The sequence below is a fragment of the Hemitrygon akajei genome, chromosome 5, assembly GCF_048418815.1.
Source record: "Hemitrygon akajei chromosome 5, sHemAka1.3, whole genome shotgun sequence".
In the NCBI taxonomy this organism is placed as follows: domain Eukaryota; kingdom Metazoa; phylum Chordata; class Chondrichthyes; order Myliobatiformes; family Dasyatidae; genus Hemitrygon; species Hemitrygon akajei.
This window is the reverse complement of record NC_133128.1, coordinates 167663900-167675696: the sequence shown is the minus strand read 5'-3', so window position 1 is coordinate 167675696 and position 11797 is coordinate 167663900. Positions and strand designations below refer to the sequence as shown.

At 38.1% G+C, this 11797-nt stretch overlaps 1 protein-coding gene across 4 annotated transcripts in view; it reads right to left on the bottom strand.

Annotated features, from left to right (window-relative positions):
• ttn.2 (titin, tandem duplicate 2) overlaps positions 1-11797 on the bottom strand; it is a 340760-nt gene that overhangs the window by 151988 nt on the left and 176975 nt on the right. For all 4 annotated transcript variants that reach the window (XM_073047117.1, XM_073047118.1, XM_073047119.1 and 1 more), the window contains 7 exons: positions 10732-10791; positions 9851-9919; positions 8760-8828; positions 6546-6614; positions 5591-5659; positions 4437-4505; positions 674-742 (listed from right to left, as the gene is read on the bottom strand). In XM_073047117.1, coding sequence (XP_072903218.1) covers positions 674-742; positions 4437-4505; positions 5591-5659; positions 6546-6614; positions 8760-8828; positions 9851-9919; positions 10732-10791 — 474 coding nt within the window. The remainder of the gene's footprint in view (positions 1-673; positions 743-4436; positions 4506-5590; positions 5660-6545; positions 6615-8759; positions 8829-9850; positions 9920-10731; positions 10792-11797) is intronic.

Here is an 11797-nt window from a genome sequence, read left to right as displayed (position 1 = left end):
ACCTATGCTGTGTCTAATATGAAAGGTTTGTGCAAGAACACTAGAAGAGGCTAAGCTCTATGGAAAATAAGCACTAAAATAATATACAAAGGTAACTGAATTATTTTTATCGAAACATATTTTAGTGTATGTGCTTCCAGATGGGTTTTATCTTTATCTTTCTAATGGTAGACTTGATAGTCCAAAGTGAAGGAAAAGGGAGCTTTGACAAATGGGTTCTACAGAAGATATTATTTAGATCACTTTTTACGTTATTGTTTCCTTTTCCTTTTGTGTTACTCTGTTTCTTGTTTCATTTATTCATACTTCCACTTTTTGATTTTCACCCAGTAGTTTGCAGACAAGGGCAGAATCCATCATGATAACACAGTTATCGTAGGATAAGCATCTAGTATTTGTCAAGAATGATAAAATGAAGTGATTTTTTAAAAAGTTTAGCAATAAATTTTATAACCAGCCAATGGAATTATCCTGACATTTATGTCCCCACTGAAAATCCAGCTATCTTAAAGATTGGTTGCACTCTTGATTGTGTATAGAGTTTATAACAACAGGAATAACACATAAGTATATCAAACTAGACAAGAACATAGAAAAGAATGAATAATTCAAACTGATTAGGTACTTATTTCACACAAATATATTTAACATTTAAATTCACAAAAGTATCTACCTTTTTCTGGAGCGACCTCCTTCTTTGGTTTCAATGGTTCAGGAGCTGGTTTCTTAGGAACTTCAGGCACTTCAAGAAATATCACAATTTTTTGATCAAATTAAATGATCATAACCAAATTTACCAAAACAACAAGCATAAATAGCACAAATATATCTAAGAAAGTAATGAAGAAACTGATAATTTTTCTTCTACTACAAATACAGTGGAAGAGAAATTGACTAACCACTGAGAACAGGTTTGTATTTGTTCTCTGAGGAAATCTGTAATCTCCTCAGCTAGATATTTGCTGCCTTCCATTACCTATGCTGTGTCTAATATGAAAGGTTTGTGCAAGAACACTAGAAGAGGCTAAGCTCTTTGGAAAATAAGCACTAAAATAATATACAAAGGTAACTGAATTATTTTTATTGAAACATATTTTAGTGTATGTGCTTCCAGATGGGTTTTATCTTTATCTTTTTAATGGTAGACTTGACAGTCCAAAGTGAAGGAAAAGGGAGCTTTGACAAATGGGTTCTACAGAAGATATTATTTAGATCACTTTTTACATTATTGTTTCCTTTTCCTTTTGTGTTACTCTGTTTCTTGTTTCATTTATTCATACTTCCACTTTTTGATTTTCACCCAGTAGTTTGCAGACAAGGGCAGATCCATCATGATAACACAGTTATCGTAGGATAAGCATCTAGTATTTGTCAAGAATGATAAAATGAAGTGATTTTTTAAAAAGTTTAGCAATAAATTTTATAACCAGCCAATGGAATTATCCTGACATTTATGTCCCCACTGAAAATCCAGCTATCTTAAAGATTGGTTGCACTCTTGATTGTGTATAGAGTTTATAACAACAGGAATAACACATAAATATTTCAAACTAGACAAGAACATAGAATAAAATTAATAATTAGAATAACAAAGTTATTATTTACAGGTACTTATTTACACAAGTATGTTTAGCATTTAAATCAAAAAAGGTATAGAACATAGGACATACAATAGTACAGCACAGTACAGGCCCTTCAGCCCACAATGTTGTGCCGACCCTTAAACCCTGCCTCCCATATAACCCCCCCCCCCCCCACCTTAAATTCCTCCATATACCTGTCTAGTAGTCTCTTAAATTTCACTAGTGTATCTGCCTCCACCACTGACTCCGGCAGTCCATTCCACGCACCAACCACTCTCTGAGTGAAAAACCTTCCTCTAATATCCCCCTTGAACTTCCCTCCCCTTACCTTAAAGCCAGGTCTGTAGTCTAGTATAGCTTTCTCTGTTTTTTTTTAGTTTTTGTACCGTGTCATGTAAACCATTGTCCTGAAAAACGTTGTCTCATTTTTACTATGCACTGTACCAGCAGTTATGGTCGAAATGACAATAAAAGTTGACTTGACTTGATGTCCTCTTGTACTGAACAGTGGTGCCCTGGGGAAGAGGCGCTGGCTGTCCACTCTATCTATTCCTCTTAATATCTTGTATACCTTTATCATGTCTCCTCTCATCTTCCTTCTCTCCAGAGAGTAAAGCCCTAGCTCCCTTAATCTCTGATCATAATGCATACTCTCTAAACCAGGCAGCATCCTGGTAAGTCTCCTCTGTACCCTTTCCAATGCTTCCACATCCTTCCTATAGTGAGGCGACCAGAAATGGACACAGTTCTCCAAGTGTGGCCTAACCAGAGTTTTATAGAGCTGCATCATTACCTCGCGACTCTTAAACTCTATCCCTTGACTTATGAAAGCTAACATCCCATAAGCTTTCTTAACTACCCTATCTACCTGTGAGGCAACCTTCAGGGATCTGTGGACATGTACCCCTAGATCCCTCTGTTCCTCTACTCTACCAAGTATCCTGCCATTTAATTTGTATGCTGCCTTGGTGTTTGTCCTTCCGAAGTGTACCACCTCACACTTCTCCGGGTTGAACTCCATCTGCCACTTCTGCATCCTATCAATGTCTCTCTGCAATCTTCGATAATCCTCTACACTATCCACAACACCACCAACCTTTGTGTCATCTGCAAACTTGCCAACCCACCCTTCTACCCCCACATCCAGGTCGTTAATCAAAATCATGAAAAGTAGAGGTCCCAGAACCATTCCTTGTGGGACACCACTAGTCACAACCCTCCAATCCAAATGTACTTTCTCCACCATGGCCCTCTACTTTCTGCAGGCATGCCAATTCTGAATCCACCTGGCAAATTTCCCTGGATCCCATGCCTTCTGACTTTCTGAATAAGCCTACCTTGTGGAACCTTGTCAAATGCCTTACTAAAATTCATGTAGATCACATCCACTGCACTATCCTCATCTATATGCCTGGTCACCTCCTCAAAGAACTCTATCAGGCTTGTTAGACATGATCTGCCCTTCGCAAAGCCATGCTGACTGTCCCTGAGAAATGCCCATAGATCCTATATCTAAGAATCTTTTCCAAGAGCTTTCCCACCACAGACGTAAGGCTCACTGGTCTATAATTACCTGGACTATCCCTACTACCTTTTTTGAACAAGGGGACAACATTCGCCTCCCTCCAATCCTCTGGTACCATTCCCGTGGACAATGAGGACATAAAGATCCTAGCCAGAGGCTCAACAATCTCTTCTCTCACCTTGTGGAGCAGCCTGGAAAATATTCCATCAGGCCCTGGGGACTAATCCGTCCTAATGTATTTTAACAACTCCAACAATTCCTCTCCTTTAGTATCAACATGCTCCAGAACATCAACCTCACTCATATTGTCCTCACCATCATCAAGTTCCCTCTCATTGGTGAATACCAAAGAGAAGTATTAATTGAGGACCTTGCTTACTTCCACAGCCTTCAGGCACATCTTCCCACCTTTATCTCTAATCAGTCCTATGTTCACTCCTGTCATCCTTTTGTTCTTCACATAATTGATGAATGCCTTGGGGTTTTCCTTTACCCTACTTGCCAAGGCCTTCTCATGCCCCCTTCTTGCTCTCCTCAGCCCCTCTTAAACTCTTTTCTTGCTACCCTATATTCCTCAGTAGACCCATCTGATACTTGCTTCCTGAACCTCATGTATGCTGCCTTCTTCCACCTGACTAGATTTTCTAGTCAGCCTGTCAACATACTGTGACAGGAATCTGTCCTGGACACACTTGATAAACTCTGCCCCATTTAAATGATTGGAACTAATCAGGTGCCAATCAATAATAGGGAAGTTAAAGTCACCGATGATAACAATCCTGTTATTTTTGCACCTTTCCAAAATCTACCTCCTAATCTGCTCCTTGGTATCTCTGCTGCTACCAGGGGGCCTGTAGAATACTCCCAATAGAGTAACTACTCCCTTCCCGTTACTGACTTCTACCCATACTGACTCAAAAGAGGATCCTGCTACACTACTCCACCCTTTCTGTAGCTGTAACAGTATCTTTGACCAGTAATGCCACCTCTTCTCCCCTTCCCCCCCTCTCTATCCCTCTTAAAGCACTGAAATCCAGGAATATTGAGAATCCATTCCTGCCCTGGTGCCAGCCAAGTCTCTGTAATTGCCACTACATCATAATTCCATGTATGTATCCAAGCTCTCAGTTCATCACCTTTGTTCCTGATGCTTCTTGCATTGAAATACATGCACTTTAGCCCTTCTACCTTACTATCTTTACACACCCTTTATTCTGCTTCTCTTTCCTCAAAGACTCTCTACATGTTAGATCTGGCTTTACTCCATGCACTTCTTCCACTGCTCTATTGCTCCAGGTCCCATCCCCCTTGCAAATTAGTTTGCCTACCTTTTTCTGGAGTGACCTCCTTCTTTGGTTTCAATGGTTCAGGAGCTGGTTTCTTAGCAACTTCAGGCACTTCAAGAAATATCATAATTTTATGATTAAGTACAATAATCATAACCAAAAGTACAAAAATAACAAGACAAAATAGCACAAATGTATGTGACATACATTTTATTTTCTTTATCAAAACATATTTTAGTATATGTGTTTCCAGCTGGGGTTTATTTTTCTATTAACAGACTTGACTATAACAAAGTTAAGGGAAATGGGGTTTTGACAAATGGGGTCTACATAGGAGATTACTTAGATCATTTTTTACATTACTGTTTCATTTTCCTGTTGTGTTATTCTGATTGTTCTTTCAAGTATTTGTACATTTGCTTTTTAAAATTTCCATCTAGTAGGCTGCAGACAAGGATAGCTCCATTGCGATAACAAAGTTATTGCAGGATGAAGCATTCCTCAAGAATCTTGATATCTACTCAGGTGTGTACTGCAAAGGAGGTCCAGAACAGTTTAGGCCGAAGGTTTTCTAGGTGTTCTGCTTCATGTCCTTTGTGGTGGCTAGATTTTCACTAAACCCCTACTTTTTGCCTAAGCACAGGGTGGACAGTAAATAGGTATCTCAAACTATATCATGAGTGTGCACAGCCACCTCTTGTCTCATAACGGGTAAAGTATAGGAGTGGTAAAACAATGGGCAAAATGGCTCATTGCAAATTAAAGAGTTTCAACAACTGCCTGGATAAAAAGCATTTACTTAACCATGAGAACACACCAGCTCAACACCGAAGGAGTGAATTGATTTCAGTTCAGGAAACTAGATGAGGTTCACAAGAAATGCATAAGAAATCATGTGCAAGTTGTAAAGTTAAAAAGAAAAGTACCTAGCATTTATCAAGAATGATCAAATTAAGTCATTTTCTTAAATTCAGCAGTAAATCAATGGAATAATTCTGACATTTACGTCCCTACTGAATCTCCAGCCATTGTAAAGATTGGTTACACTCATGATGGTGCATCGAGTTCATGACAACAAGAATAATATATAAATATATCAAAAGAAACAAGGACACAGAACAAAATGAATAATAGAAATGATCAGGTACTTACTTCACACAAATTTGTGTAGCATTTAAATCAACAAAAGTACTAACCTTTTTCTGGAGTGACCTCCTTCTTTGGTTTCGATGGTTCAGGAGTTGGTTTCTTAGGAACTTCGGGCACTTCAATATCACAATTTTAAGATGAAAAACAACTGTTACCATCAAAAGTACCAAAGTAACAAGGTAAAATTGCACAAATGTATGTGACAGAGTAATGAGATAACAGATAATTTCTCTTCTACTACAATTGCAGCAGAGGAGAAATTGACTAACCACTGAGAACAGGTTTGCATTTGTTCTCCGAGGAAATCTGTAATCTCCTCAGCTGGAAGTCTGTTGCAGCTTATGCCTAAACTGTGTCTAATATGAAGAGTCTGTACAAGAACACTAGAAGAGGCTAAGGTATATGGAAAATAAACACTAATGTAATGTACAGAAGTAACTGAATTATTTTTATCCAAACATTTTGGTAAATGTGCTTCCAGTTGGGGTTCATCTTTCTATTAACAGACTTGACAGTCGAAAGCCAAGGGAAATGGGGCTTTGACAAATGAGTTCTACAGAGGACATTACTTAGATCACTTTTTACACGATCACTTCCTGTTCCATTGTGTTACTCTGCTTCTTGTTTCACTTATCCACACTTCTGCTTTTTTGATTTCCATCCAGTACAGATCCATCGTGATAAAAAAAATTACTGCCGAATATGTACCTAGTATTTATCAAGAATGATCAACTGAAGTCATTTTCCCAAGTTCACCCATAAATCATAATTAGCAAATGGAATAATCCTGACATTTATGTCCCCACTGAAACTCCAGCTATCATAAAGATTGGTTACACTCTCGATTGTGTATAGAGTTTATAACAACAGGAATAACATAAATATTTCAAACTAGACAAGAACATAGAATAGAATTAATAATTAAAATAATAACAAAGTTATTATTTACAGGTACTTATTTAAACAAGTATGTTTAGCATTTAAATCAACAAAAGTATCTACCTTTTTCTGGAGTGACCTCCTTCTTTGGTTTCAATGGTTCAGGAACTGGTTTCTTAGGAACTTCAGGCACTTCAAGAAATATCATAATTTTATGATTAAGTACAATTGTCATAACCAAAAGTACCAAAATAACAAGATAAAAAAGCATAAATGTATGTGATGGAGTAATGAGATTACTGATAATTTCTCTGCTACTACAAATGAAGTGGAGGAGAAATTGACCAACCTCTGAGAACAGGTTTGCATTTGTTAGAACCATAGAACATTGCAGCACAGAAACAGGTTATTTGGCCCTTCTTCGCTGTGCCGAACCATTTTTCTGCCTAGTCCCACTGACCTGCACCTGGACCATATCCCTCCATACCCCTCTCATCTACGTACCTGTCCAAGTTTTTCTTAAATGTTAAAAGTGAGCCTGCATTCACCACTTCAACTGTCAGCTCATTCCACACTCCCATTACTTTCTACTACCTAATGTTCCCTTTAAACTTTTCCCTTTTCACCTTTAACCCATGTCCTTTGGGGTTTTTTTTCTCCCCTAGCTTCAGTGGAAAAAGCCTGCTTGCATTCACTCTATCTATATCCATCATAATTTTATACACCTCTATCAAATCTCCACTCATTCTTCTTCACTCCAGGGAATAAAGTCCTAACCTATTCAACCTTTCTCTGTAACTCAGCTTCTCAAGTCCCAGCAACATCCTTGTAAACCTTCTCTCCACTCTTTCAACCATATTAATATCCTTCCTGTAATTAGGTGACTAAAACTGCACACAATACTCCAAATTCGGCCTCATCAATGTCTTATACAACCTCACCATAACATTTCAACTCTTATACTCAATGCTTTGATTTGTAAAGGCCAATGTGCCAAAAGGTCTCTTTACGACCCTATCTACCTGTGACACCACTTTTAGGGAATTATGTATCTGTATTCCCTCTGTTCTACTGCACTCCTCAGTGTCCTACCATTTACCTTGTATGTTCTACCCTGGTTTGTCCTTCCAAAGTGCAATACCTCACACTTGTCTGCATTAAGCTCCATCTGCCATATGTCAGCCCATTTTTCCAGCTGGTCCAAATCCCTCTGCAAGCTTTGAAAACCATCTTCGCTGTCCACTACACTTCCAATCTTTTTGCTGATCCAATTTACCATATTATCATCCAGATCATTGATATAGATGACAAATAACAATGGACCCAGCACTGATTCCTGTGGCACACCACTAGTCGCAGGCCTCCACTCAGAGAAGCAATCCTCCACTACCACTCTCTGGCTTCTCCCACTGAGCCAATGTCTAATCCAATTTACTACCTCACCATGTATACCTAACGACTGAATCTTCCTATCTAACCTCCCATGCGGGACCTTGTCAAAGGCCTCACTGAAGTCCATGTAGACAACATCCACTGCCTTCCCTTCATCCACTTTCCTGGTAACCTCCTCGAAAAACTCTAATAGATTTGTTAAACATGACCTACCAGGGGGACTAAATCTCTGAGGAAATTTATAATCTCCTCAGCTAGCTGTTTACTGCCTTCCAAAGCCTATGCTGTGTTCAATATGAAATATCTGTGCAAGAACGCTAGAAAAGGCTAAGCTATCTATACAGAAAATAAGCACTAAAATAATATATAAAGGTAACTGAATTATTTTTTATCAAAACTTATTTTACTGTATCTGCTTCCAGCTGGGGTTTATCTTCCTAATGGTAGACTTGACAGTCCAAAATGAAGGAAAAGGGAGCTTTGACAAATGGGTTCTACAGAAGATATTATTTAGATCACTTTTTACATTATTGTTTCCTTTTCCTTTTGTGTTACTCTGTTTCTTGTTTCATTTATTCATACTTCCACTTTTTGATTTTCATCCAGTAGTTTGCAGACAAGGGCAGATCCATCATGATAACACAGTTATCGTAGGATAAGTATCTAGTATTTGTCAAGAATGATGAAATGAATTGATTTCTTAAGCTTAGCAATAAATCTTAGAGCCAGCCAATGGAATTATCCTGACATTTACGTCCCCACTGAAACTCCAGCTATCTTAAAGATTGGTTGCACTCTTGATTGTGTATAGAGTTTATAACAACAGGAATAACACATAAGTATATCAAACTAGACAAGAACATAGAAAAGAATGAATAATTCAAACTGATTAGGTACTTATTTCACACAAATATATTTAACATTTAAATTCACAAAAGTATCTACCTTTTTCTGGAGCGACCTCCTTCTTTGGTTTCAATGGTTCAGGAGCTGGCTTCTTAGGAACTTCAGGTTCTTCAAGAAATATCAGAAATTTATGATTAATTACAACTGTCCTAACCAAAAGTATCAAAGTAACAGGCTGAAATAGCACAACTATTTGTGACAGAGCAATGAGAAAACTGGTAATTTCTCTTCTACTACAAATACAGTGGAGGTGAAATTGACTGATCACTGAGAACAGGTTTGCAATTGTCCTCCGAGGAAATATGTAATCTCCTCAGCTGGATGTTTGCTGCCTTCCAATGCCTATGCTGTGTCCAATATGAAAGACTGTGCAAGAACGCTCTATAGAAAACAGCCGTAAGATAATATACAGAGATAACCAAATTATTTTAGAATATGTGCTTCCAGCTGAGGGTCATTTTTTTTTTGTTAGACTTGACTGTCGAAAACTAAGGTAAATGGGACATTGACAAACAGAGACTATAGTGGGTATTACTTATATCACACTAAGAATATGTCTTCATTTTCCTTTTGTGTTAATCTGCTTCTGATTTCACTTATTTATACTGCCCTCTGCAGCAAGGTTCTTGACTTCCTCACTGAGAGACCAGGTTGAGAAATAACACCTCCTCAAGGATGCATGGTTAGCCCACTGCTCTACTCCTTCTGCATCCACAACCATGTGGCTAGGCACAGCTCAAATGCCATCTATAAATTTGCCTATGACACACCTATTGTTGGCAGAGTTTCAGATAGTGACAAGGAAGCATACAAGAGTGAGATAGATCAATCAGCTGGTTGAAAGGTATCGCAACAGCAACCTTGCACTTGTCAGTAAGACCAAGGAACTGATTGTGGACTTCAGGAAGGGGAAGTCGAGAGACTGCACACCAGTAGTCATCAAGACTCAGCAGTGTAAGGGTGTGATGTTTCAAGTTTCTGCGCGTCAACATCTCAGAAGATCTATCCTGCACCTAACATATTGATGCAACTACAGAGAAGGCACAACAGCGGCTATATTTCATTGAGTTTGAGGAGACTGGAAAATTATATTAAACAATATATAATTAAAAAATCAACAAAAATCCTACCTTTTTCTGGAGTGACCTCCTTCTTTGGTTTTATTGGTTCTGGAGCTGGCTTCTTAGGAACTGCAGGCACTTCAAGAAATATCACAATTTTATGATTAAACACAATATTTTAACCAAAAGTACTAATATAACATAAACACAATATTATAACCAAAAGTACTAATATAACAAAGTGAAAAAGCAAAGATATATGTAGCAAAGAAATGTGATTCTAATCATTTCTCTTCTGTAAATGACATCCCTTTCGTTACTGTGGTCAAGAGTAGGGGTTGCAGTCAAAGACCACGAAACAATCACTGCAAAATGTAGGAAATTTCACTACTGGCAGGACAGCAGGCATTATCCTACTCTTGGTGTCACTTCAGATCAACACTGAGAAGAAACTGCTTCTTTTCAAAGACAGTTATAAAGTCTTAACAGCAGCATTAGCAACATGCACAAAATGCTGGAGGAAATCAGCAGGCCAGATAGCATCAATTGCATTAGGCTGTTTAGAAGAACAAAATTTGGCTCTGTGGAGTATTTTGCTTAAATTTTGAATTGTCAAAACAGTTTATGCCTTATGTTGATATCAAACTGTATTTCACTTTGTTATTGGAATGAAATTAGTGAAGTTATAAATAAGCACCTGGCCATTACCAACAATGACAAGTGATCTTAAGTTCTCCATTACCAGCAGATCTGTTAATCAGCCAATTGGAACAATTTTGATATTTATTTCCATATTAAATCTACAGCTCATTTAAAGGTTTGTTATCCACTTAATTATACACAGAGCTTCTAACAATAACACCTAAGTATATTAAAATTGATGGCAATATAGAATAGATTAAAATATGGCACACTGATATTTCAAGTATTTAAGTCAACAAAATAAAAACCTTTTTCTGGAGTAACCTCCTTCTTTGGTTCTGGTGCTGGCTTCTTAGGGACTTCAGACACTTCAAGAAAAATATATTTAATATTAAATATAACTCATAATCAAAGATTCAAGATTCAAGATCATTGCCATTTCCAGTATACAAATGTAAAAGAGAATAAAATAGTTGTTACTCCAGATCCAATGCAGCACAATAAAAACAAAAGAAACAATAAATATAAATACAAAAGATGGCTTCTATACTTAGGTTGATTATATGTCCATAAAGTGACACTAGACATAGGGGTGTCTGTGGGGGTGTGAAGGGATGGATTAGTGGGTAGAGGTGTTGATCAGCCTTACTGCTTGGGGAAAGTAATTATTTTTGCGTGTGTTAGTCCTGATGTTGATGATGTATAACTTCCTCCCTGATGGGACTGCGATGGGTGGGATCCTTCTTGTTACTGGACAAGTCATTGACAGAGAATACCATTTCCACAGAGTCCATTTTTGTTATATGGCTTAGCCCCTCTGAACTAGATCTCCAATACTTTCCTTCAGTCAGACTTAACAGCGTAGGAGACATTAGATCAGCCAGGCCAGTTGCTGAAGAGCATGGCCTTGCTCTACCTGTGGTTGGATCTGGCCTCATGATACCAACTCAGGTGCTGATTGATCTGCAAACTTATTGTGGAGAAGTCAGGAGACAGCAATCTCATCAATGTACAGGGAGGTTTTGACCTATGTGCCTCTACTGCCGGGCAATATCACTTCTCTAATGCTCTCTTTCTTTTTTATATGGTTTTAGTAAAGGGTTCTATGTAACACATAAACAAGACAAGGGGGAATGGATAACATTGCCTGACTCCAGTGTTTGGAGAAACTATCTGTCTCCAACTGCTGTACACTGCCATGATTATGTCCCTAAAATCATGTTGTAGAGTATATCCATCATGTACTGTACATGTGTGATATCCTCTCAAAGACATTCTCTTGATCCAAGAGGAACAGACAGGTATCCAGCTATATGAGCTGCACTTAGGTGCACTCCCTGAGTACAAGGCTGTCAGAGAGTTTTCTGCCTAATC